Source organism: Aspergillus multicolor (assembly GCF_047715735.1).
Source record: "Aspergillus multicolor strain CBS 133.54 unplaced genomic scaffold BDW74scaffold_25, whole genome shotgun sequence".
NCBI classification, from domain to species: Eukaryota; Fungi; Ascomycota; class Eurotiomycetes; order Eurotiales; family Aspergillaceae; genus Aspergillus; species Aspergillus multicolor.
Window position 1 is genome coordinate 30,103 of NW_027395976.1, and position 26,439 is coordinate 56,541.

General features: G+C 45.7%; 8 protein-coding genes across 8 annotated transcripts; 3 read left to right on the forward strand and 5 right to left on the reverse strand.

Moving 5' to 3' along the window:
* Positions 1 to 5,893: 5,893 nt before the first annotated feature.
* On the reverse strand, positions 5,894 to 6,253 carry BDW74DRAFT_180974 (uncharacterized protein; the record flags this gene model as incomplete). Its single annotated transcript, XM_073729872.1, has 1 exon — positions 5,894 to 6,253. The coding sequence occupies one exon, from the start codon at positions 6,251 to 6,253 to the stop codon at positions 5,894 to 5,896; it is 360 nt and encodes a 119-aa protein (XP_073580853.1).
* Positions 6,254 to 6,571: 318 nt separating this feature from the next.
* On the forward strand, positions 6,572 to 7,081 carry BDW74DRAFT_180975 (uncharacterized protein; the record flags this gene model as incomplete). Its single annotated transcript, XM_073729873.1, has 1 exon — positions 6,572 to 7,081. The coding sequence occupies one exon, from the start codon at positions 6,572 to 6,574 to the stop codon at positions 7,079 to 7,081; it is 510 nt and encodes a 169-aa protein (XP_073580854.1).
* Positions 7,082 to 8,138: 1,057 nt separating this feature from the next.
* Positions 8,139 to 9,946, forward strand: BDW74DRAFT_158694 (gamma-glutamylcyclotransferase family protein). The gene has a single exon (XM_073725351.1). It carries the CDS (start codon positions 8,365 to 8,367, stop codon positions 9,796 to 9,798), a length of 1,434 nt encoding a protein of 477 aa, XP_073580855.1. The 5' UTR covers positions 8,139 to 8,364; the 3' UTR covers positions 9,799 to 9,946.
* A 460-nt stretch (positions 9,947 to 10,406) lies between these two features.
* On the reverse strand, positions 10,407 to 10,838 carry BDW74DRAFT_158695 (uncharacterized protein). Its single transcript, XM_073725352.1, has one exon. It carries the CDS (start codon positions 10,771 to 10,773, stop codon positions 10,597 to 10,599), a length of 177 nt encoding a protein of 58 aa, XP_073580856.1. The 5' UTR covers positions 10,774 to 10,838; the 3' UTR covers positions 10,407 to 10,596.
* Positions 10,839 to 11,824: 986 nt separating this feature from the next.
* On the reverse strand, positions 11,825 to 12,538 carry BDW74DRAFT_180978 (ankyrin repeat domain-containing protein; the record flags this gene model as incomplete). Its single annotated transcript, XM_073729874.1, has 1 exon — positions 11,825 to 12,538. One exon carries the CDS (start codon positions 12,536 to 12,538, stop codon positions 11,825 to 11,827), a length of 714 nt encoding a protein of 237 aa, XP_073580857.1.
* A 283-nt stretch (positions 12,539 to 12,821) lies between these two features.
* Positions 12,822 to 14,185, reverse strand: BDW74DRAFT_186933 (uncharacterized protein; the record flags this gene model as incomplete). Its single annotated transcript, XM_073731351.1, has 2 exons — positions 12,822 to 13,935; positions 13,995 to 14,185. The coding sequence occupies 2 exons, from the start codon at positions 14,183 to 14,185 to the stop codon at positions 12,822 to 12,824; spliced, it is 1,305 nt and encodes a 434-aa protein (XP_073580858.1).
* A 4,845-nt stretch (positions 14,186 to 19,030) lies between these two features.
* BDW74DRAFT_180981 (ankyrin repeat domain-containing protein) lies at positions 19,031 to 22,226 on the reverse strand (the record flags this gene model as incomplete). The annotated part of the gene is made up of 2 exons (XM_073729875.1): positions 19,031 to 19,324; positions 20,097 to 22,226. The coding sequence occupies 2 exons, from the start codon at positions 22,224 to 22,226 to the stop codon at positions 19,031 to 19,033; spliced, it is 2,424 nt and encodes an 807-aa protein (XP_073580859.1).
* Positions 22,227 to 23,508: 1,282 nt separating this feature from the next.
* Positions 23,509 to 25,300, forward strand: BDW74DRAFT_180982 (ASST-domain-containing protein; the record flags this gene model as incomplete). The annotated part of the gene is made up of 5 exons (XM_073729876.1): positions 23,509 to 24,073; positions 24,127 to 24,192; positions 24,258 to 24,480; positions 24,514 to 24,957; positions 25,033 to 25,300. The coding sequence occupies 5 exons, from the start codon at positions 23,509 to 23,511 to the stop codon at positions 25,298 to 25,300; spliced, it is 1,566 nt and encodes a 521-aa protein (XP_073580860.1).
* Positions 25,301 to 26,439: the final 1,139 nt, after the last annotated feature.

Sequence of the window (26,439 nt, forward strand, 5' to 3'; positions counted from 1 at the left end):
TATTAGGTAACTTGGGATTTTTTTTACTATTTTTTACTTTATTTTTTATTTTTTTAGTATATACTTTATACCCAGATTTTAATTTTATTTATATTAAATATATATTTCCTGATACTTATTATAAGTCCTGCTTTTATTAATACTTATATTACTTTGTTTATATGGGTGTTATATTCTTTCTTGGTCTTCAAGTAAATCACTATATTATTAAAATAAATAATAATAGTCTTATTTATAAATTTTCATAGTATATAAGTCATATACCTAGTAAATTTAACTAATAGTTACTTTAGTCCCATAAATATAATAACTTATTTATATAATTTTATATTTATAAAAATTGCTATCTTATAAATATTTTTAGCATGTATGTATCAGTTATAGTAACCCTATTAAATATTAAAAATTATTAAAATCATGGCTTTTTATAAAAGGTCTCTTTTTTATTTTATATATAATACTTGGTTAGTGTTATTAATTATTACTTTATTAAAAAGGTAATAATTAATAACTAATTATTTATTTTTTATTTATATACCTTTTTTATCTTTCTTTAGCATTATTATAGGCCTTGAAATATATTTAACTTTAACTTATAAATATATCCTGCCTTTTTAAATTTATAAATAAACTCTATTTCTGCTTATAACTCTGCCGGTAATTTTTAGTATTATTATACCTGTAGTAACTTTTCTTCAGGTATTAGGGGTATTATAGCCTTATAATAATTAGGTTTTATAAATAATTTAATATATTTATAATATTTCTTTAAAAGTCTTTCAAGTACTTTAGCAAGTTTTTTTTTTAATATTTTTTTAGCTTTAGTTATACAGCCTCTTATTATATTCCACTTTTTATTAATCCTAAGTTATATATTTTTTTTTACTACTTATTTCTTTTTACTTTTTTAAAGCTTTCCCTAATACTCCTTTAGTAACTTTAATCTATATCTTTTATTAATATTTTTTTATATTTTTAACCAAGTATTATTAACTAGCACTTCCCTAGCTATTTAGTTAATATTTAGGTTTTATTAAGTAAGCCATGTTATCCTAATAATTACATTATAAAATCCTTAAGGCATGGTTGGCACTACTTTAAATATAATATTCTTAATATATTTACCACTTTTTATTAATATACTATCAGTTACAAGCTCAGGTCCTTAATAAATTAGTTTTTTTTTTTTAAATTTAAAAATATTTTAGTCTTTTTTTATAAGCTTAATTATTATTTAATATATTTTAATAAATTCTTTACTAATAAACTACTTAAAGCATCCTAAGTTTAATAAAACTTTTATATACTTTTTATTTAACTATGCTATAATAATAATTAATACATTATTCTTAATCACGAAGAGTATTACTTTTTCTTAATACTAGTAATAGTATTATTATTATACTTTAGCCTATCTTATTAGTTAGAACTGGCCTATCTTTTCGTAAAATATATAATATAAAATATTATAATTATAATAATTAATTCTTATATAATTTGGGTGTCCTGCTTTTATGTTTATGTAATTATAGTTAACATTACCTAGAGGGTAATTATAGTTTAGTTATATAATAATTTTTAGTACTTGCGGTTTCCAGTAACATAACTCTTTAATTTTCTAGTATTATAAATACTTATTATTATAATATTTTATCTAGTTAATATCTTAGTATACTTTTTTACTTAACTTAAAATAATATCTACAAGAGTAATCTTTTATATAACCTAAGACTTTACTGCATAACCTTATTTCTTATATATTTAATACTCACTTATATTCTTCCGCGAATTTAATGTTAACCTGCCTATAAACAGGGTATTTTAAAAATATTTATTTTTTATATTTATTATATTTTAACATGTAATCCTGTTATAGAAAGCTAAATTCTTCCTAATATACTACTCGTGCCAGTTTATAGTTATAAGATTTATTTTTTTTAATATTACTACTAAACAGGGTTTATGTCTGTGTTTCTTAGGTCTTATAGTAAGTTATAACTATTTGATTATTAATTAAAACTATTAAAGGTATATAAAACTCTTTTTTAAATTTAAAACGTTTTTATTACTTATTTGCAAGTAATCTTTTCTTTGTTTCCCAAGAGGCTTATTTTTAGGTAATTTATATTTACTTAATATTATACTTAGCTCCCCTATAAAACCTGTGCAGCGTCCTGCTTGTTCTTTGAACTTATTATTAGTAATAATATTAACTTTTTTTATTTTTTTAATTTTAAGTTCTTGTGCGTTAATATTAGTGCTTTTAAGTATTTTTTTATTAATTTTCTTAAGATTTCTTATATTTTACTAAACCTTTATTTATACTTAGCTAATTTATTTATTTAGTTTATTTATAAATTACACTAATTCTTTTTATTATTTCATAACATTTTTAAGGATATCTTTCTCCGTGATGTCCAGGAAATCAGGTTTGGTTATTTGTAAGGCCCATGACATTGTACATAGCCCTTCCACGAGAACTTAAGAGATATCCGCGGAGGATCTTCCGCGGATAGGCTAAGTTAGTACCTATGCTAATTTAGTATATATAAAAAATACCTGTCCTTTGCAAGTAAAGAGTTTTAATTTTTAGTGTTAATTTTATAATAAAGCTAATTTCTGGAGAAAGGCTTATAAAACCCTTTTATTCTTATTTTTTTAGGTATATTATATCCTTTTATATTATTTATAAACCCCTTTTAAGGCCAAGAACCTTATAATTTCAATACTTATTAATATATTTAATTTATAAGGGGTAATTTACACCTATACCGCGAACCTAGTTAACCTCGCGGTAACTAAAAATAATCTTTTATAAGACTATCCAGGGAGCACCTGTTTATCCTTTATAAAAAGGTTTATTTATAGCTATTTATAAAGGCTTAATAAAATTTAACTTTAAAATTATTATATTTTTATATAAAAGGGAGCCACCCCTTTTATAACTGTTTAAAAAACTATTTCTGGAAAAACTTTGCAAGTAAGCAAAGTTATAAGAAAAAAAACTAGAACAAGTAAAGCTAATTTAATAACTTTATAAAAAATATGTTATAAATAAGGTTACTTACAGGCATGTGCAAGAAGGTTAGACTCTTTTTTTATACCTTTAAAAAAAACTCTTATTTTATGATTACCTAGTAAAAAGGATTAATATAGCACTAAAAGCTATATAAATTACTATGCATTTATAAAAAAAGTTTAGGCCTTTAAAGAAACTAATAGTTTCTTATAAGAGGAAGTTTTAAACTTTATAATACTATATTTACTGATGTGACGGTTAAAAAGGTGCCAAAAAAGGGTTGCTTTGGCGGCTGTTTTTAGTATCCCTTTAACCAGCTCCTCTTATAAAATCACGTGTGTATATTCCCACGACTAGGGATATTTTTCTTCACGCAGGCCATGGTCTCTAGTTCCTAGCACTATTATTTATAACTTAGCAAGTTATTTTATTTAAATACCCTTTTTTTTAAATAAATATTAACCATGTCCTTCTTTCCTTACTTTTATCTTTAGCTTTTTTCTTTACCCTTTTTACCATATTCCCTTTCTAAATTCATTTATTACTTGCAAGTATAATAATGGCAGCTTGCTCCTAACTAGTTAAATATAATAACAAGCAGGGTTAAACTAATAATAATACTAGCTTTAATATAAGCAAGGTTCTTTTATATATCAAATTTAATAATAACTTTAACACTAACCTAAAATTTAATAATAAGAATTTAAATAGTAATAATCGTGATCCTAATAATAGTTTTTATAATAAGGGCCAGCCATCTTAAAAAGAATACTTGGCCTAAGTAGACTACTTAGATATCTTATAACTTTGGCAAAAAATGGTACGCTAATAGCACCATAAAAAGGTTAAATAAAACCTGTTTATATTAAAATAGGTAGGTAAGTATTCTTTACCTATATACTATATAAAGCTTAATAGTTATTCCTTAAAAATACTGCTAGTGTATTAGTGTTAATCTAGTACTATACTAAAAGTTAATTTTAAATTTAGAAAAGATAGTCTATTTTTTATATAAATTATTTAGCTGGAGGTGTGATATTGGTCAAGGTAAGAATAGTTAACACTGCCCGGGTATTAAAACCAAGAGCTTGTTAAAGATATTTAATAAATAGTAGTATCTTATTCTTAAATAAAAATAGCCTTAAAGCTAAGCAAAAAAATTTAATATAAATTAAAAAAAACATAAGTAATAAGGTTTTTAATATTTTACTTTAAAAAAACAGTCTTTGATTTCCTGCAAATTATTATACTTATGGCTAAGGAGAAGGAACTTAAACTTGCCGGGAAATTAAAAAAAAATATGTATATTAAAAATATTGCTAAGTTTATATATATATTTTTTAACTATCACTAAAATAATGTTTGCCTGCGGCTGGTAATATATTTAGATACTTTTTTTTACTAGCTTGTAGCTTATACTACAAGCCATCCAGGGGTGCTTTTACACCTTTGCTATTGGGATATAGGGTTAAGATTTATTTAGTATCCCCAAGGCAGACTACCTTGGCTATGTATTTACCTTAAACTAGACTTTATAGAAAGATTCCTTAAAAAAAGGCTTTATAGGTATTATTAATTTATATGGCTTCTTGGGGACTTGTATTAACTAGAGTGGTTAGGAATAAGTTTAAAATTTTAGAAATTATATTTAGCCTAAACCTAACTCTTAGTTTACATGTGTATTTACTAAGTATGCTGTTTTATATCCAGGCCTTTAAAATTTTTTAAAGACTGGGCTAGTGCTGGATTCTCCAGAGAAATTATATAGCCTTAATATTTTAAATGGCTTAGGCCAGTAACCACTGCTGTTAAATAATAAATTATTAAACAAGTTTATCTTTTACCAAGTAAAGCGCGAACCCACCAGATTTTAAATTAACTTGGACAAGTAAATAACGCCTGCTATGCTAGGATCCAGGTTATGCTAATATGGTAAGATCACAGGGTTTAATTAAATTACCCATTTATATAACCTCCGATACACTGGAGCCAAGGAATTTAATAATAGTAGTAAGTATTTCTTAATCCTAATTTCCTTGCTCGGTGTGTCGCCTTTTGGGCTGATCGACAAGACAGGCCAGCAACCATGGAGACACTGCTCCACCACAGCCAACATGACACTTCGAGTGTCCGCAAACTCGCGCCCTATGCGCTACAACTCGCCTGCCGGATGGGGTACACTCACTTGGTCAAAACCTTGCTGGATGCAGGGGTCTCCCCCAATACCGCGGTGGCCTCCGGTAGAGAATCTTGCCCGGTGCATCAACCAATGCAGGTAGCCGCTATGCATGACCGGGTCGCAGTCATGAAAACCGTGGCAGCTGCCGGGGCCTCACTTGGTGTCAACAAATTTGAGCAAAGTTCCGTCATGCTGTGCGGAGGTCCATATCAAAGCACATCTTGGGCGCCTCAAGCTGAGCGCCTGTGTAAGGCTCAAATGCTTATCGATCAGGGCTTTGACCTCCACCAGCGCAGTGCCGAGGGAGACAATTTCTTGCACAACGAATGCGAGAATCTCTGGTGCCAGCCAGCGATGGGGAGTCCACCCAAGGCCAACGTTGAGTTGCTACTACAACTGAGATTCCAGTGAATGCACCGAATCAGCAGGGTCGCACGCCTCTGGTAATAGCTTGCGAGAACTCGATCCAAGATCCGCATGAGGGGGTGGAATGTCTCTTGGCTGCGGGGGCAACTTTGGAACTTGAATCTGGCACGGAAATCCCTCGGTCTTCATTGCTGCAAAATAAATTTCATTCCTTGGCTCTCCTCTTGAGCGCCTGGAAGAAGCAGTTTCCGAGCATGGAGTGCAGCAACCCGCCGGTTCCATTCTGTGCCGCTGCGGCCTTAGGAGATGTGGCACTTCAACGCAATTTGTTAAAGCAGGGGAAAGTAGACGCCGACTGCAAAGTCGGGCGCAAAACGGCGCTCCTTGCCGCGGCACGAGCTTGTCATGAAGATGTGGTCAAGTTTCTTTTCCCGCAGTGGTACGGTGAATGTCCTGCACCTGTATTCGCGGTCACCCTGCAGGTTGCCATTCGCGTCCACCTTCTTCTCCCCTGCGTCGTCGAACTCTTTAGGGATATATTTGTCGCGCGCCTCGTTCAGCTGATCGGTGGTGTGGTCTCTCACGGTTGGGAGAGCCTTGACCAAGGGCGCTTTGGACGGGGTTGTTTTCTCAGGAGGGTTCCTCCTCCAGGATGTGAATGGCAGGAAGTCTTGTGACAAGACAGACATCCACAAGCGAACTCCCCTGCACAACGCCATACGTCGCGGCTTCGAGCCGATAGTCCGCTTGCTTTTCCCGCATACAAGCTCACCCTTTATGAAAGAGGATATGGCCACCCTTCACTAGATCAAGTCGCTGATGTGGTATCTTGCCAGCCGGTTAGCATCGTGGCCATGCTGCTCGAGCAACGCTCAACTGAGACTTTTAGGAGCAGATCTGCTTGGAGGGGCGCTGCATGGAAAAGCAGCAGTTTGGATGGCCTTTAGAGCTGTAGTCAAGTCGAGAAAGATGGATGCAGTCCGTCTGATACTGGATTGGAAAGACCCATGGCTCGTGGACCAATCGGACAGGAGCACGTCCTAAACGACAGCCTGATCTGGAACGAAGACTTGGCCTTGGAGCTCCTCGACCGCGGCGTACAGGATCGCTACATCGATACCTATGCGTCAATTATGGTGGCTGCGATGCACAATCGTGCCAGGGCACTCGCGGCCCTTATCAAAAAGGGCGCCCAGCTCAACCGCTACTTGGGATGCGAATATACGGCGCTCACATTGGCAACCGAGCACAACAGGCCCGAAGCCGTCCGGTGTCCTCTAAGCGCAGGCGCGGACACGTCTATTGCAATGGAGCTCCACGTGGCCTCTCGCAGGGGGACCACTGAGTACCGCGAGAGCCTGTCCTATCTTGGCCCGCGTGCACTCGACTTCAGCGACACGATATTTGGGTATGCGGTGGTCCATGGACACGCCGATATTGTTAAGCTGCTGGTCCCTTACTTTGATATTGCCCAGCCGCAGAAGCAGGGTATGAAGCCTTTAAACCGTACCAGCTAGGAATACTGATCAAATACTAGGTATTATATAAAAAGTAAAGAGCGTGATGTATTCTTCTAATTCTAAGAATTGTTAAGGGTTTTTATATGCAAATGTAGAAGTTCTGCAAGGAGTTTGTATAGCCGAATCCTCCATTCACCCTTCGGGAGAATGGCTATAGTCAATTCGTCTGGCTCACGAATTTGGTAGTTGGAGGCCTTGAATTACTAAGAATTCTCCACCTCAGCTGACACAGGGTCTTTCTGGCCGTGAATGGATACCGGTTTGTGATGGCCCCAATGCCCTGCATGTTGCTGCCTTCTGCGGCCATTGGGAGGTTGTAAAGGTCTTGCTTGATACTGGGAAATTCGACCTGGCGTGTAGAGATTACCGGGGGAAGCGCCCTTGTCATTATGCTTGAGTCTCGAGGTACGCGTGTCCTGGGGAGCTTTTGAAAGAGATCTCTGCCTAGATGGCTGCGGCCACCCTTCATTTATATTCGTCTAATATGTTATGTCAGACTACTTCAATGGCCGTCCTTTACGTATTATCTTGTTCACTCTATGTTCTGCCTTTTGTTGACTTTTAATATCTTGTTCAAATACAAGCAATTCTGAAAACCTATGGTACTTTTCCCCTACATACCATACAATCTCCCATCAAAATCCGTTGACTGTATTTGAGCTACTCTTCCTCTGCATCGAACCGTACTGGTACCTAGGCAAGAAAGCCACCGCTGTCCACTATATCTCTACCACTCTTTATAGATGACTCAAGTTAGACCTGGTACCTACCTAGGTAGGGTTAGCCCAGTGAAAGCGTTGCCACTAACCTACCTAGGATAAGGATCATTGAATGTCATGGCGAGCAGTTGCAGGATTTATTCCTCTTCACGACGATAACTATTTACACCCATGTCTAGCTACCTAGGTAGGTATATAAATTGCCAAGCCTGCTGCGGCTGAAGCGGAGATGTAGGTGAATTGCATGAGGCACGAGGCACGAGGTACGAGCGCCCTACGTAGGTAGTCATCAATACGAGCCTTTACTAGCTGGAGCCTAGCGAGATTTACCCCGCCAGCGCTCATGCATAAAATCAGACAACACACCCCGCCACCCCTAGGGAGTCTTTCTGCTTGATTTCCGTTGTAACATTGAACGTGCTCTAGGTCTGCTACCCTAGGTACCCACGAGCCTCAACTGAACGAACCTTGGAAGAGCCTCAACTCCGAGCGCACTTTATAGTAAGATTTGATACATTCTTGGAAAGAAAGCGAAATTGTCCTTGAATTTTACCCTTCGATATGTTCGCTCCCCGCCCCAAAAAGCACAAGATATATTTCGCCTACGGCGGGAATATCCATCTCAAGCAAATGGCCAAACGATGTCCTGGCGCGCGGTATCTGGGTGTTGCGAAATTGGAGGGATATAGGTGGCAGATCAATGAACGTGGGTATGCGAATATCATCAAGATACTGACAAGTGCGGAGACTGGGTTGGAGGCAGACAAAGACGCCGTGCAAGGTCTTGCCTTCCTTGTTAACGCTGAGGATGAAGCGAGACTTGATCGCGCTGAGGGCGTTCCGACGGCGTATCAGAAGAAGAGCATTGATGTTGGGGTTGTTGTTGCTGGGGCGCGGTTGGTTGGAAGGGATGTTAGCGAGGTTATGAGTCTCTCTAGCGAGGAACTGAAGGCTGGGTCTGGAGAGGGACTCGGTAGTGAAGGGTCGAGAGAGCTTGTCCAGGCGCTCGTGTACGTGAGCAAGGATTTTACTAAGGACGGGCTGCCGCGGGTAGAATATGCTGCAAGAATGAGGTTGGGGTTGCAGGATGCATTGAACCTGGGCATGGCGCGCGAATATGCCGAGGATATTGAGAAGATGCTTGCTACTGGGGTGCGTCCAGATGTCGGTGGTAGCCCTAAGCCCCCGGCTAGCCCTAAGGCTTCCCAGCAGCGGGGACGGAGACAGGCAATAACAAATGGTACCAGGCCTCCGACTGCAGCTTCGAAGACCCCCACGTACTACTTCGCATTTGGCAGCAATATGCACCTTTCGCAAATGGCGGCCCGGTGTCCGGATAGCAAGCTCTTTGGAAAGGGGTCCTTGGCTGGGTATAGGTGGCAGATCAATGAGAGGGGTGTTGCGAATATTGTCCCTGTCGCTGAAGGAGCGAATGGAAAAGGCGAGATTATCGTGCAAGGCCTCATATTCACCGTGAGTACCAAGGATATCAAGACGCTTGATGCGAATGAGGGCATAGCGCACGGATTCTACGATAAGGCGTCCCTCCGCGTCAGGGTCGAGTCGTTAGCTTTGCTCGGGATCAAGGGTGTGAAGACCACCATTGCAGCGAAGGATCTGTCGCAGCTGAACCTTGCTAAAGGCGAGAACCAGTTGAGCAAGCTGAAGGTCGAAGAAGTCGAGGCTTTGGTCTACCTCAGCAGCCAGTACATGAAGGATGGCACTATCCGGACCGAGTATATCGGGCGCATGCAATCGGCCATGGCGGATGCGTTGAAGCTTGGTGTTGATGAGGCGTACTTGAAGAGTGCGCTATATCCGTGGGTATTTCGGACAAGGACAGAGGCTCCTCTGAGCCCAGGTAGACAGGAGTATGTTATCATCGAGCCGTCTTCGGGTCCAGACCGGGCGGCTGCTAGCCCTAAGGGGCGGAAAATTATAGAGAGGGTGCCGGGAGGGACGGGGTTTCAGCTAGGCGCTGAGGATTTAAACTGATAATGACTGCATCTATTGCGATGGAAAGACCGGATCCCTGTTTATCATGACATGTGCTCTAGTTAATTGACCATAACATGAGGAAACCCACAACATGCAAACCCTATTTCCTCTTCACCAAACCCTAATGCCTAAAAATGGACTCTAAATAGATATTCAGCTTAGCATCATTCTCAAATTATTATTTGTTTCCCCTACAACGCCCCGATCTCGCCCCATGCCCAAGCAACATGAACATCATGACCTCAGTGCCGTCAGACCAGCATGCCTTGGACAGCGGCGTCTCGTCGTTGTCCCCGGCGGCTGGCTCATTGACGTCTACATCCGGTTCGACATGAAGCTTGACGTTGTGCAAAGCGTGCTCTTCGTTGGCTGACAAGCATGCTTGATGCAAGAAGCCCTCTCCATCCTCATCATGCTGGTTGATTTTGAATCCGTGCTGGATGAGCAGTTCGGCTTTTGGCAGCCCGCCGGGTTCGCCTGGGCAAAGCATGTAACAGTATCTGATAAAGTCGGGTTTAACGGACAGCTTTGCACCCGCATTGAACAACACCTTCATGATTTCGAGCTGACCCTCGATGGAGGCGAGTTCGAGCGGGGAATCGAGAAGCAATCACCGCATGCGGTGTGGGGAGAGGCGCCGGCCTCCAGCAATGCCTTGAGCAAATCAACATATCCTTTGCGGCAGGCGAGTGTCAAGGCATGGGACGCGAGCTCGGAGGCTTTCTGCAGTTCAACTCTGTTATGGTCATTGTTCAGGACCTTAAATATTGCCTCCGGGCGGTTGTTCGAGTCAGCTCACTCGAAGATACGGTAAATGCTTATATCCGATAATCGGCGATACAGGGCCAACTGGCCCAGCCGGTGAGAGTTGGTCGAAGTGCAGGTGAACCTGGCTAAATCGCGAGTCCGGCACTGGCCTGCAACCTCGAGGACGAGCTCCTCCGGGAGGTCGAAAGGGGGAAAGGTACGCATCGTGATCAACACTGATGTTAGAGAAGCTTGTATGGAGATGGATGTTGTGAAGGCGAACGGTAAGCTTGGGTGTGGTATAGTAGGGATGATGCTGAAACGTTGGACGAGGTCGCTGGAATCTGGATAATGAATACGACGGGGAGGAGTTTCTGGCAGGCCACAGGCCGATATTTATGCAAGAGCGAGCCTTTCCTGTAGATATCATTTGAGCTGTTTCGGGTTTCAAAGCTTATATGACAATGAACCTTGAGCTTGGAAGCTACGGTCCTGCACTTCTTTGGTCCAAGCGCGAGGAATCATGGAAAGAGCCTGTGGAATACACAAAGAATGGCTGTATTACAGGGATCTAGATAACGAAATGAAACCGTAGCCAATGCGCATAAAAGATGCTCCAGCTGTTGTTCAAGAGCAAAGATCACAAAACCCAAGTAAACAATGAATAACATGTCTCTTTGAAATTCTGAAACTAACAAACAAGTATCACTCTGGATTGAATTAGGAAGTTAGAGTTTCGCTACCCTGAGCTATGAGTAGTAGGTGCTTCGGACACATTTAGTATTCAAGCATCGGCATGGGGTAGTGGGGCTTGGATTCTATATTAGGGAAGAAGAGAAATTGATAATTCTATAAGGAAACAGATATATAGGCTATACGCAGAATGTTGAAAATGCAGAATAAAAAAGCTATCACCAAAGGCACCCAAACAACCATGCAAGATAGGGAAAAGCTATGGGCAAAGCATCTGAAGGAGATCCTGTGGACAGCCACCATGCTGATTAGCATAGTTCCAAGCATTCTTACGCTTGCGGTCTGTATACGTCAAATCAAACTTCCCATTCTCCAGCAGAATCCGGAAAATCTCAAACCGGCCAAACTCAGCAGCCACCTGCAACGCATTCGCCTGTCCTGAACGAACCGGCTGCGTGAAATTAAGGTACGGCATCAGGATCTCCACCACATCAACCATACCATGCCGCACAGCATGCATGAAGACGGTATCCTTCTTAGCCTCCTCACAGAGATAAACTCGGGATTGGTGCATGCGCCGCGACTAATCCGCACCCGCTTGCACAGCCGACGGGCGGTTGCCCGTCATCGCGAAGCTGAGCGCCGAGCCGCCTCGCGAGCACTCATAGTGCAGGTCTGCGCCCTGGCGGAGCATCGCCGCGACGCTCTTCGCGCAGTTTGTCTGGGCCGTGATCATCAGCGGAGTAAGCATACCCTGGACCGGGGGCGTCAGGTCCAGGCCTGCGTTTACGAGCTCGACGAGGACCTCGTCGTGGTGGGGGAGGGCGTGGCCGAGGAGGACGTCGGCGACGCCCCATTTCATGACGTCGGGCCGCTGGACGAGCATTTTCACGGTCGACAGTTTGCCGCCCTGCACGGCGGTTTGGAGCGTCGTTGCGGCGGCGTATTCCGCTTGCGTGCGGTTGTGTCTGTCATACTGGACGCGTGAGTTGCTGAACGCGCAATGCTGGTAGCTTGGGTCTTGGAGACGGTCTAGCAGCTTCGCGACTATTTTTGGGGACCTGTAGAGGGCTGCGGTGCGGAGCGGGGTGTCGCCGTTTCTGTCGGCTTGGATGACGCCGGAGGTGTGTGGGATGAGAAGGTCGACGAGCTCGGTGTGCTTGTGCTCGTGGCGCACGGCTAGGTGCAGGGCGTTGCGGACATCGCGGTTGAGGTAACCGATGTTGGAGACGCGCAGGAGCAGGAACTTGGTTGCTCCAATCTGTCCATATGACACCGCGGCCATGAGGGCCGTCATCCTGTTGACTTCCAGTTCGGGTCTGCGCCCTGGTTCAGCAGGTCCGTGAGGGTCCGGATATCTCCTACGGCGGCTGCATGGCAGAGCACAGCGTGGGGATCGGTGCGGGCCAGGTCGGGATACTGGGCTTTCACTGCGTTGAGCAACAGGGCCGAGAAAGGTTGTAGTATTGACAGAGTCAACATCCCAATTATACGTAGTATGTATATCTGGTTAACTGCAATTTGGTCAATGCATTCTGCTACCCCGGCTGTTCCGGACGCAGGTCATAACTAAACTGCTTTCACACCGGAGAGACCTGCCACCTTGCGAAAAGCTGCCCATTTTCCACCAAGATCCGCCACAGCACACCCCCCCTCTCCTCCTCGGCACCAGGCCACACCCCCTCCCACCCCCTTACGTACGGCTCCATGACCTCCAATGCCTCCCTCAGCCAGCTGCGCGCCTTATCTTTGTGTAATGTCCCCTCCACCACCATCCTCCTCTCCAACTCCTCCATAACAACCTCCCTCTCCCGCCCCGTTCCAACCGCAGCCCGCATCACCCCTAGCAAGACATGCGACCGCAATGCAAGATCCAACCCTTCGAGACCCTGACCACCTTCCAGCTTTGTCCCCATCGTCTCCTCCACCGCAACCGCCGCCAGAAACTCCACCTCCTCCTCACTCCCAACCTCTGCCTCCCACCCCCTCCAGTACGCATACATCCCAACCCCACCATCCGGCTCCCCACACCACACCACCTCACTCTTCCACTGACTCGCATCGGAATCTGGCTTAACAACATCCCTCCCTGCACTCCCCTCCCACCGCTGCATGGAGTACGCTGCTTCCCATGCATACACGTCCACTGCTCCCTGAGCGACCAGTACCCCGAAGGTATCCGCCCCCCATGCGTCGGGCAAAACCGGGCCAGAAGACGCAAAATCGAAGCCCATGTGCCTAAGCCAGAAGCGCGCCTGTGTCTCTGAGTACGGCGGCACGCTGGGGTGCGTCGCCCGCAAGCGCGCGATGCTTGTCTCGAGCGCCCTAAGGGCTAAAGCCGTAAACGTCGCTAGCGGGATGGTAGACTGTCTGCGGTGTGTGCCAGCGACGGTGTACGCCCAGCGGGGGAATTTCGTGGCATGTCCGCAACATCGTCGCTGGCGCGGCTGGCCCAGCGGGGAGTCAGAGTCCGGCAGGTCTTGCAGATCAGGGAGACGGTAGAAGCGCGCTGTTGTTGGTTGGGTAAGGAATTCCGTAGAGTAATACGAGCGCCAGGCGGAGGGGTTGAGAAGCGCGTGATGCGTGGTGTAGAACGCCTGGAAATCATCCGGAGACGGGAAGTCACCCTCAAGCTGGTCGGATGCTCGGTAGATGGCTGCTGCCAGCTGGGTGAGGTAGAATATATCCAGGGTGCTGGGGTGATGAATTAGCGTGTGTGTCGTAACATGAAGCTATTGAAGATTGGTTGTTACCGATTGAATCTCAACTCGCCCTCGCCGAACGACCACCCGCAGCCGTGCAGCTTCTCAACCACATCAAACACGCCGTTACCATTCCACAGCCCTTCGTCCATGTAGATAAATGCGATCCGCAGTACGTGCTCGTGGCAGTCAACTGACATGGCGCCGTGTTCGGCGTCGGCGAGGAATTGTTCAGCACTCATGGCAAACCGTCTTGATGACTACGAATGAGGGGAAATAACCACCGAAAAGAGATCTTTACTTGGCATGCTAGTAACTAACGTAATTCCCGGGCGTTCCGTCCAACCCGACCGTTCCGTCCAACTTCGATGCTATATAAACTTCCAACTCAAAAAACTTAGCCAATTCTTATTTAAATTAATTAAACTAAGAATGATTAGGAGCTTGACAGCTTGTTTTTATATGACCTTGTACTCTGTAATTTAAACACTTTGGTGGAGCGTGTTTAGGTTACTTTAAAGTTAGAAGGGCACTGGTGCTTAATCCCCCCCCCTTTGCTTGTAGATTATTATTTCTTAATAAAATAAGGTCCCTGGCTTCTTAAAATAAGAGGCTATCTGTAGGTGTTATTAAGCGCTTAGAACGGCCCTTTTTTAGCATGTGATTTATTATAAATAAACAGAGATCCTTATTTTCCTGCACTAATAACCCAGTGTTATAAATAGCTAATTTATATTCCTTTATAAGCTTATCTAGTATATATTTAAATAGGGTTAAGGGACTCCTAAAGCTATCTTTTAGAAGCTTTTTAATTAATAAAGCTTTTTAATACACCTGGCGGACCGTGTGAGGTATACAGAGCTGTGAGGAAGGAATTAAAGTGCTGCCTCTGCCTGGAGGGGGGGTAGGGGTTAGTAGTTTTAACTACAGTTTATCCAGTACTGCAGCAGGTGAATAAGGATATAACCTGGTTACCCTAAATTTACTTTAAATATTCTTTATTATAAAGACCTTCTTATAGGCTTCTGGATAGGCCTTTAAGAAATCCAGCTTGTTAATATGGTTATATCTTAGGCGCGCTTTCTGCTTAATAATCCCCCTATAAGCCTTCTTTAAGGGCCTAAAATAGCTAATATCTAGCGGTTGTAGGAGGTAAGATGAATAAGAAGGCATGTAAATAGGAATAATATTATACTCCTTGCAGGTGGTATTAAAGGCAGGGGTTAAATAGCTGCCATGGCTATTTAAAATAAGGAGTGCGTAGCCCCCCCTTCTTCGCGCTTGTATAGCTAGAATAAAGTAATTTTAAAGCCAGCAAAGGCCAATTACATCTATAGTCCAACCATTCTTGCTAAGCTTGATTCTCCATGTAGGAGGAATAGAGAATTCCTTAAACCATCCCTTTATATGGCGCTTTTCTTTAAAAATAATAATAAAGGGAACTGACAATCCTATTAAGTTAATGCATTTAATTATAGTAACCTATTCTTAATTCCCTGGCTATATAAGCTATGGCTTGCCTGGCATATCTGCTTGTAATATTACTTTTATTATTATAATTAAGCCCATAGCGAAGCCAGTTTTATTAAGTTATAGATATCTTTATTTAAGATGCTGTACTTAACTCTAACCCTCTGTATCTTATTAAAAAATAGACAAATTACTTTAGGGTTTTTATATAACGCTTGCTAAAGATTAATCCTTTTAGTAAACCGTGTCTTAACCTTAGGGCGCCTATGAGTAAACTCCTGTACCCAGTTTTTTCTAATTAAAAGAGATAAAGTTAAGGAACCAGTGTCTAGTATAATCTATGCTATTTTATGTACTTGGCTGGGCCTAGGGGCGGCTCCATGTTAATTAAGTGATATTATTTAGTATATTAAGGTATTTTTTTAATACAGGGAGAGTTTATGCTGGTGGTTATGATATTCTTATTAATTTTATTGGCCTTGAAGTCTTCCTTAAAGCGTTTAATAGGGTATTTTATAAACACGCGCTGCGGCACGAGCACTTGGAAATTTTTGGTTTTTTAAATCTTAAATGGTGTATTAAACCCTACCCTCTTGCTTAACTAAATCGCGATTTAATTTACGCGATTTTGGTGCCATGATTGATGTTTAAAGTTAATAATTGTATACGCGTCGAGTTTGTTGGGGTTGGACAGAACGGTCGGGTTGGACGGAACGCCCGGGAATTACGTTAATAGACGCAGATGACATAATCAAGGGGTCATAAAACATGCTTTTTGCCTCTAAAACATATGGTAATCATACCCATGTACCTAGGTACCATTACCTTACTATTGTAGAACACGTAGATTGTAAAGACTAGCCTTTTCAGGATCTATGCCCTTCCGGCACCGTGCAATATCATTAATAGTGTTGGACTACGGTTTGACTGCCTCAGTGCATGTGGTTGATATCTCGTTTACCATATAGGACCTGGCTATGGTAGGCTTGCCAAGCTTGCAGGGTGAACATGACGGCGAAGAAGAGCGTGTATAAAGGTATTAGACAACTTAAGCTGCGATTAAGGTGCTGTCTGGTCTAAAGGAACTGTTCGATTGCCCATTGTGAACTTAACTGCAACACAATAGGAGTATGTTGCATTTTGCGCAAGCTAGGATGTTACTTTTCACTATTTGAATAGCAATAATGGCCGGTAGGTATGGAAGGCGGAACTTCTGCAATAACTTCTTTTTTTGTAGTCAGCATGTAAGGTATTGATCCTATTATTAGGTTCTGGGGCCATTGTCAGTTCCCCAAACAAAGGAGTGTGGAACAAGGAATTATTGTACTCTTCAATACCGCGCACAAGGAATTCCTGAACAAAGAGCCAATTGTACAAAAATAACAGCCCATCTCCCTAGGGAAATTGACTTCCTCATCAACTGCCACATGATTGTTTGATCTCTCAGTGTTGACATTGCTACTGTCAGAATCCACACCTGCTGAACCATCTTCTACGGCTTGCGTCGAAAATCAAGAATGCCTAGTTCTCACCTGTTCGACCTCCCAGAGGAGCTCGTAATTGCAATTGCAAGTCAGCTCCCAAGTGGGGATCTTGCTAGGTTCTCACGAGCTTCGAGGGAGGCTAACCGCATAGGCCAACTAACGTTGTACAGCACTCTACTGCCCGAGGAGCTAATAGGTGTCTTCAAGTGGGCTAGCAAAAAAAGCTGGCCGCACCTAGTCTGGCAGGTCCTCCAGCACCACCAGCAACGCATGACAATCAAGAAGAACCCCGAGCTCGGAGCGGAGGCTCTTCTCCTCGCATGCCGTGGAGGCCACCTCGACATCCTCAAAGAGGTACTCGATTTGGGCCTTTCCCCTAGTCATCAATTCCAATGCGGCAGTGCTCTCGAAGTGACCCATCAGTACGGGGAGGGCGAGGCTATGCAGGCGTTATTCAATGCGGGCGCAACGCTGCACGAACCGAGCTTCCTGAAGGACTACAGGTTTGTCCGCAGAGGTAAGCCGGAACGGATTCCAGATCCCCAGCTGGAGCAGCGGTGGCTCACCACAGCCCGGGATCTTGTTGAACACGGGCTCAACATCAAGCAGGTGGATAGGGATGGACTGAATTTCTTACACCACACATGCAGGACGTACGGTTTGGGCGTTCCCTCCGATGCCAAAGTATTTATAGCGCTTGGCCTTGACGCGAATGGGAGAGACCAGGATGGAAAGACGCCGCTGGAATATGCCATTTCCTACCAGCGCCCCCATATGGTTAGAGCTTTGCTGGCACATGGCACTGGCACTAGCATCAGGTGCTCTAACGGGAACTTGCCCATTACACGAGCGATGGCCTACGTGCACGAGGAGGGTGTGCAGATGGTTGAGTGTTTGTTGGAAGAGGGATCACCCTGAGACAATGTGGCTGCACTAAACTACATGAGCATTGGGCTATTTTTCGGATTAGATTGTCTCCCCGTTTCCTGCGCCTGTGGAAAACACACGCAATCCCCGAACGCTACACCGACCCGGAGATCCTCTTTTGCGCCGCCGCATCAGCGGGAGACGTGCCCTTCCTGTCTGAACTTCTTCAACACTTTGACTTGAATGTGAACTGCGAAGTAAGGGGTAGCACGGCGCTCATTGCAGCTGCCAGGTCAGGGCAGGACAAGGCCGTCGAATTCCTCGTCCAGCACGCTTCCTGCTTTGGGCGCAGGGACTCGTTGGACCGCATAGCTCTGCTTGTAGCAGTCGAAAGTGGTCACGAGCAGGTAGTCCGTCTTCTGCTGCCGCACTATGGTGCTGAAGTTATTGGCGGACCCGATTCGTGGCCGAAAACGCTGCTGGGCAGGGCCGTCAAAGACGGATCGCCAGCAACAGTTGCGCTGCTGCTAGATGCCATGTTGGCCCACGATCAGGGGGTTATAGCTACCTCGGGTTCCAGCATTGCGGCTCCAGACACAGATCGTGTGTCGCGTGCCAACGAGGCGCGCCCAACCTCTGCGCAAAGCGCCGCGGCGTATGCTTTGAGCAGTGCCGTACGTTTTGGAAAATTAGAGACGGTCCGAGTCATCCTGAAATATACGGACCTTGTGCGGCCAGCACTCTGTCCCGGCATTCTACCAGACGCCCTGCGGTGGGGGTAAGAGCTCGCCCTGGAGCTCATTGAATGGGATGCGTCTTGCGAGGCTCCAAAGAAGAGACGAGATACGCCTCTGATGACAGCCATCGTCAACAACCTCGACAAAGTCATGAAGGAACTGCTACGCCGGGGTGTTGATGTCAATGCCAAGGCTGCGCTCGACGGCATATCTCTGGCTTTAGCCGTCGAGCAAAATAAACCTGATAGTGGTTCAAACGCACTGCAGATGGCTGCTACGGGAAACTATGTGGATCTTGTTCAGCTCCTCTTTCAGACGGGCAAGTTTGACCTGAAGTATAAAAATCAGGGTGGCTTGACTGCCTATGATTACGCTAGAGCACGCCGTGGCTATGCTCGCCATCTGGCGGAGAAGCTTGCGCCTTGAGTAGGTAGGTAGAGTTACATCGCCTCGCTCTGATCCACAAGCAATGTGGCAAACTCAGTCTTACCCGGCCAGCACGGCTTCCTATCTCTACTTTTTTTTTTCTCTATTTGCCCTTGATGCAAGCCACATATAGAATTTCAGAGGCGAACTCGGGGATCTTGGCGATGTAGGTCCGAACGAGGTCCTGCCGGATAAGCTTGATGGCTGGGGACGTTCGAAGCCCGTTTTTGCAAGATGCCCATTTTAGGAGTCGGCGCATGGCACTGTAAGAGAGGTTACCGGTCTGGCCAAGGTTCCACTCAACCCAATCCTCTTCGGTCATCATGCTTTTGAGTTCGAATAAGAGGGCTGCGGGGAGGGTGAAAATGGGTTCGGTAGACATTTTGGCGGTTGAAGTCTGATTGGGGATGTAAAAACCGTTGAATGAGTAGTAAGTGGATGGGAAAGCTTCTAGAATTGGTAATCGATTTGGAGCGAATGGAATAGGTACAAGGGAAAGGGGTGGATGAAGAGTGCAATTGGCAGAGAGGTGAACTCCTATATAAGTATGTTCGAAACAGGAGTTCCGGAGTCAGCTTGTACGGAACCATGTACAGTGAATATCCAAGCGTTGTGGCAGGGAAACCCTAATATCCAAGAGATCAAAGTGAATGGCACGGGTGAAGATATATAAACAACAAACAGATTCGGCAAAGATACCTACACCCTCGTAGGGTCAACAATGCACACTAGGCTACCGATACGTCAATGCCCGGCAGAGAGCTATTATTCTTTGACTTTTGGGTAAGTACAGAATGGAAACGAGCGCACGCATTTCCTCGGAGATGGTAAACGGCCGGGGGTTCCAGAATACCGGTTTCATGGGACTCGTCCTCAAAAGATCGTACTCCAGGTGCAGGCAGGCATTCGTTAATGAACGGGACAGGGGTCAACGCGGCATGTACTACAAAGAAATGTGCTGAATGAAGATAAAGTCACTGCAATGTATTTAAAATAAAATATTTGTCTAAACATAGACCGTAAGCCCGAACGACTGAAGAAGCAGGTACTAAGCATCTTGTAAAGACCAAACTATAAACAAAACATGGGGAAAAGGAAGGCCCAGCGAACTGCAATCCTTATGCCGAAAGCTTCCTCACTAACTCCACGGGAAAAGGCGGCATACAAACTCTCGCCAGATCCTGAGCCGTTTTCTCCTTGAAATTCTTCTGCTTGAGATCAAAGGATCCCGAGTCAAGAAGATACGCGGCAGTCTGCGGATGGTTATAGTACACAGCCGCCATGAGGGCATTGCCGCCATTAATGGTAAACTGCTTCTTCATATCAAAATGCGGCATGAGGAGCTTGACAACCTCCGTGAACCCGCAGCCAACAGCGTGCTCGAAGAGCGTCTCCTTTGCAGAAACTCGACGGTCCTCTGCGGCTTCTCGCAGCTGCATGCTGTGCCAGGGGGTCGAGTGCATCCGGACATGTGTATCTGCGCCGGCTTCGAGGAGGACGCGCACGGCTTCGGTGTGGTTGTTGGCCACGGCGCCCGTGAGGGCTGTTTTCATTTTTGTCTGCGGCTCCTTGACTGGTTCACTGTTTTTGTCTTTCTTCTCGTCGACTAATTCGCCGCTTATGTCTTTCTTTTCCACGACTAATTCATTGTTTTCGTCTTTCTTCTCCTCGACTGATTCATTCTTAACATCTTTCTTGTCCTCATTAAGATCCACGGTCATGACGTTCACATCTGCGCCACTCTTGGTTAGGGCTTGCAGGGCCTTGGTGCACCCTGTATCAGCGGCGGCCATCAGGTTCGTGATGTTCAGCCACTTTTCCTTTTCTTTGATTTTCTCTGGGTCACCGCGAATGTGTGTAATCACAGCGCCCCATTCGATAAGCGCAACGACGATATCGTCCATCTTGTCGCTGTCGCCGTAGAAGAATGCCATGTGCAGCAGGAGCTTGTGCTGTCCGAGTTCCTGGGCCGGATTCGCCGGGTGGTCAATAATCACGCGGACAGCAGCGTAGTTCTGCGTCATGATTGCTGTTTCAAGCGCGGCGACGGCGTTGTCTTCGGCCGTTAGGATTTTCTTGGGTGTGTTCCACTGGCGGAGGCCGAGGTAGACTTCGCTTTCTTCTTTGTTTGGGCCGTCGGAGTTTGTGAGGACGCGCTCCAGGATTAGAGCGAGGGTCTCGGGGGATTGGTGAGTGACTGCGTCGACGAGGGGCGTGCGCTTGCGGATCGTGTCTCCTGGTCGGATGCGCGTGGTTAGGGGGAGGAGCTGGCGGACTAGGTTCCCTTTCTCGCGGCCATGGAGGATGGCCAGGTGCAGGGGTGTGCGGTTTGCTGCGTCCATCTGCTCGAAGCCAGCTGATGAAGTATGCTTCATAAATAACTTGATCATTTCATTGTTGCCAACGGTAATTGCTGCAATCAGAGGCGACGAGCCGTAGGCTGTGCAGTTCGCATCCACATTCCCCTCTTTCAGCAGTTGATGGACCAAGGGCATATCCCCCAGCATCGCAGCAGCGCAAAGCGTAACCGCTGGATTACTGTATTCCAGCATAAACTCCTGTTTCTTCCAGGCCTTGAGGATTAGATCAAAACATCGCGGCTGACCGGTCGCCACACACTGCTGCAGAAGTGCGAGTCCCGAGCCATGAGTCTTGCATTCGACAACCGCCTCAGCGTCTAGAAGACACTTGACCAGCTCATGGCTATCCTCATTCTTCCTGTTATCCGGATTGTCCTCAGCAAGCAGCAGCGCCAACTTCAGGGGCGTCTGCGCCTTCTTATCTCCAATGCTGACATTAACATCAGCGCCCTTGGAGATCAAGAATCGGACCATGCCAACTGACTTCACCTTGATTGCCAACGACCAGGGGGTCTCACCCTTCGCATTGCTCGTATTAAAATCAAGCCCAAGCTGCAGGAGGAGCTTGCTATTCCTCATGGCAATGCGCCTATCGTCCTTCCGCAGACACACCTGGTGTAGAAACGTATTTCCATCGTCATCTACCAGGTGAATTACAGTCTTCAGGGCGTCCGTGTCAAGCGCCAGATCGGGTTCCTCTGAGAAGGAAATTTGGTAGTAGTGCAGCAGGTGGGAGATCACAGCGGAATTGTTGTTCAGGCAGGCCCAGTTGAAGATGCTGCTTAGCTCACGCAGCGACAATGCGCCATTCAGAGTGAGTTTGGCGTGCTTGAACGGCTGGGATGCTTTGCATGTCTCAACTAGGTCGTTGCGGTCGAGGAATTTGGCGATTTCGCCGATTTGGCCCTTGGGGAGGTCGAGGACTGGGAAGATAGGCATGGCTGAGGTTGCAAGTCCTCTGGATATGTGCAAAGTAAACGGGGTATGCGCTCGTCAACTGGAAGTCAGACCCTTGATGATTGAAAATATCGAACGTCAGTTGTTGAAATCCTGAGGCTTAGATGGATCGATGAAGACTCTGGCCGGGATTCGTCCTGCTACTTATGTTTGATGGGCCCTTTCACATCGGATAGTTGGATGAAGTTCAACGTTCTTTGTTAGCATTTGAAAGCCAAGTGAGCCGTTTAATGACTGTTTTGTTGCTAAGAACAATGACCGTTGTACTCCGACCCTGCGATAACAACGTTGGTAGATTAATATGGCATTGGGGAGTGGGTTGTGATGTTTCCCCCCTGCGGTGTCCATCTCCTGAATGTGCATTGAGGTCAAAGGGAAGTTGACTTATTATCTTGTAGTGTTGAGTGTGCTGCTGTGCAAGCAAACGGACTCTCAATCCCGCCCCACGTGCACCAGCAACATGGTCGACCTTTTAAGGTTAGGATAGCGGGCACCTGGGTATGAGGACCGATTCTTCCGCCACCTGTTAAGCCGGCCAAGTAACCTAATACTGACTTCGGGGTCAGGACTGGATGTTGGAGGAGATCACAAAGAAAATATACCCGACATGCGGTGGTGCTCAGGTGTGTAGGTCATTATTATAAAAAATCCCCTGTCGCTAACAATATGTCAAGATATTTAGCAAATAAGCTGCAGGAAGGATAGTGATGCGCAATCCCGGATGTAGACTACAACTGTATAAGTACCTGGAGAAAACTGGGGGGGGGAGGGAAGCAGAAGCCTTAATACAATGGCATACCTATGGAACACGGCCCGGGCCTCAAACAAGCAGATGGCATTCTACCCACAACAACTCTGGAGTAGCCGATTAGATGTGAGGATAGCGACCTCCGGAAACGGGGCACGTTATCCTGACACAGACAGAGCAGGCTCATGAGATATGAGTCTAAAACGATAAAACCTAAAAGTCCCCTGTCGAGGATCTGGCTCCAGGGCTGGGGTACAGGCCTGCCCAAAGAGTAAATAAGGTGAAGACGACCGTATTCCACATCATATAAGTGTCAATGCGTGGAATACAACGACTGAGAATGCTGACGATTGTCTTGATCTAAATGATCTCGTGTGATTTCAGACAATTATCGGAATATCACAATCAACAGATCGACGGCTGCGTTACTCAGTCGATACTTTACACATGACTGCAAAAAGGGTGCAAAAGTGACCTACCTCAACGTCTTGCATATCTCATCTCCCTCCTTCGACCATGCATTTGCAAAATATCCTGATCACAGGAATCCTCTGCGGCTTGACCTTTGCAGACCGGCAATACCGATCTCGCCCTGACCTCGCGCCGCCGCGCCTGAATATCACCATTCCCGCCCCAGCCTCAGGGCTTGGTAACGGATACATATTCGTCTGCTCGTACTCCGGTGGCATAAAAGGTGGAGGTCTCGACGGCCCCCGAACAACCCGCCCGCTACATCTTCCGCGACAATGGCGATCTAGTATGGTCGAGCCTCGGCCTTCTCTCCCGCTGGGTCGGGAACATGCAAGTAACGCAGTACAAAGGCGAGTCTGTACTGTCTGCTTTCCAGGGTTAGTTGGATTTTACCACGGACATGGATGGGGGCAGGGTACGCTCTTGGGTGAACGGTATGGCCCTGTGCGTCTGCTGCGGGGAGGAAATCACCATATCCTTGACATCCATGAGTTTCGGGTTGTGGAGGGGAAGACGGCGCTTGTTGAGATTTATGAGCCGGTGATTAGGGATTTAGAAAGGCATGGTGGTTCATCGGAGCAAGAGTGGATTGTTGATGGGATATTTCAAGGTCAGTCGGGTCTTTCCATGTCCTCAGAGACGTTTGCTGACGTTTTATGCCAGAGTTGGACTTGGACTCTGGAGAGGTGCTGTTCGAATGGAGCAGCCTAGATCATATCAACCCTTCCGGTACGTCTTCTCCAATCTATGGTTCTCAAGCCTTGGACCATACCATCTAACCGTCAGAGGAACAGCAAGCGTCGTCCCCCTACCAAGCGGACAGGCCGGCGACGGCACAAACTCCACCTCAGCATGGGACTACTTCCACGTCAATAACGTCGGCAAGGACGCCGAAGGCAGTTACTTGATTTCCGCTCGGCACGCTTCAGCAATTTACAAAACCAACGGCACAACAGAGGCCGTGATCTGGCAGCTCGGTGGCCGCGACTCGACATTTTCTGTTCCAACAGAGGCTTAGTTCGCATTTCAGCACGATGCAAGGTTCTACAGCCCGCTCAACGCTGAGCATAAGCTGGGTGACGAGTGTATTTCGCTATTCGATAACTCCGCTCGCGCGGATGGGCATCGTGGCAGCGTCGTCGAGATGTTGAGGGACTATTCTAGTGCAAAAGTCATCTGTTTAGGTCACACGAACATATCAGCGTCGCTCATCTCGGTCCTCAAGTCCCCAGACTCATTACTCGCACAGTCACAGGGATACGTCCAGCGCCTGGAGAACGGAAACACCTTTGCTAGATGGGGCCAAGCTAGCGCCGTGACCAGGTTTAATGAGGATGGCGACGCAATATTCCACGCATACCTGGACTCAGATGAGATAGGTCAGGGCGTGCAGAGCTACCGCACATTCCGGTTCGAAAGGACGGGTAGGCCGAGAGAGGTGCCGGCGATCGTGGTGTTAAGAGACAACGCACAAGACGAAACCCAAGTCAGGGTGTATGTCTCGTGGAACGGCGACATAGAAACTGCGAAATGGAGGTTTTTCGGGGCAAAGGCTGCTTGAGCCGTCAGCCGCGGCGGTCTTGATGTGAAGGAATGCCCTTCGATCCTGCTGGGCGAGGCGGAGCGGCCCTCGTTTGAGACATCGCTAACATTCTCCCTGCGCACTGGTACCGGAGTTGATTTGGACGAAGGGGAGCCATGGTTATTTGCGCAGGCGCTAGATACAAATGGAGACCATCTCGTGGCGACTCAAGCGGTGCGGGTGCGTACGGACAAAGGGGCACTTTCTGCACTGCTTGTGGTGGGTGAGGACCAGGACATTATCCGCGTCCAGTGATACCATATTATATACCATATTTGAATCACTGATTGAGATCGGAGGGGGTCAGCATATGGCAAGTCTGTGGTCGTTATCAATAAGGGATTTTGACAACGACTATACAAACGAGTCACACGTACAGAGTTAGAGCTGGAGCGGGAGGATATCTAGAACACTTCAAAGAAAACTGATATATGATATTAATGGGGTATGAGAAATAATCACTTCTAGGCTGTATCCTCATCATCAATGCCCGCAATATGAACATATAAAACAAGGCTTCAAAGCCACCCCGGCAACTCATCCATCCCCCCGGTGACAACACCATACCCTCCAACAACACCATGAACTCCCACCACCCCTTCTCTCTCGCCTCCTGAAGCGCCAACTTCGCAGCATACGGATACCGCTCATGAAGTCCCTTCTCCAGCAAAAGCCTTCAAGACACAGTAGAGCTCGCAATGCACGAGCGCATTGCAGCTGTAGCTCTGCCCCTCCGCACCACGATCAAGAAGCAGCGCCACTGTCCGGAGGAACCCACCCTCCACGGCGTACGCCAGAGGCGAGGGCGTTTGCGATAGAGTCTCATTGATATCGGCCCCGTGAGAGAGGAGGAGCTCGATAGCGGGGTTTTGGCCTTTCTCGGTGGCGTACGAGAGCGGCGAATCGTCCAGAGTGTCTTCTAGGATTAACAGCGGTTTACATACGGCGGCGGCTGCGGCGGCGCTTAACGATGTCCAATGAAACCTGAATCTATGGAAATTTGTGGTTGTTTCTTTATTGAGTAGGTCATTCCGCGATATAATGGTTTTTACACAAATACATTAGTGGACCTCACTTTGTATCTTCTGCCTTGGGCTCAACTGCGCTGGAGTATTGGAAAGTTGTGGCTGAAGCCCCGCAAGTTGGCACAAAAATATATATTTACAACGTCTTGTAAAATTGACGGCCAACGAATCGAGACCTGACCAACCGTACTACAACTTTTCCACTATTGATTACTATAATAACCATTTACTGTCACTCTGGAGAGACAAGCAATTAAAATCGTGTGGTTGTTGCAACCTGATTGGAGTGCCCTGACCATCAGATAGGCCGAGGGGCGTTGCGACCAGATCGCCCTGTTATCTGATCACACTAATTGCTTAGCTCCATAG

Coding starts and splice junctions, on each gene's coding strand:
- BDW74DRAFT_158694 (XM_073725351.1), top strand. CDS start 8,365: ATGTTCGCTCCCCGCCCCAAAAAGCACAAGATATATTTCGCCTACGGC.
- BDW74DRAFT_158695 (XM_073725352.1), bottom strand. CDS start 10,773: ATGCGTACCTTTCCCCCTTTCGACCTCCCGGAGGAGCTCGTCCTCGAG.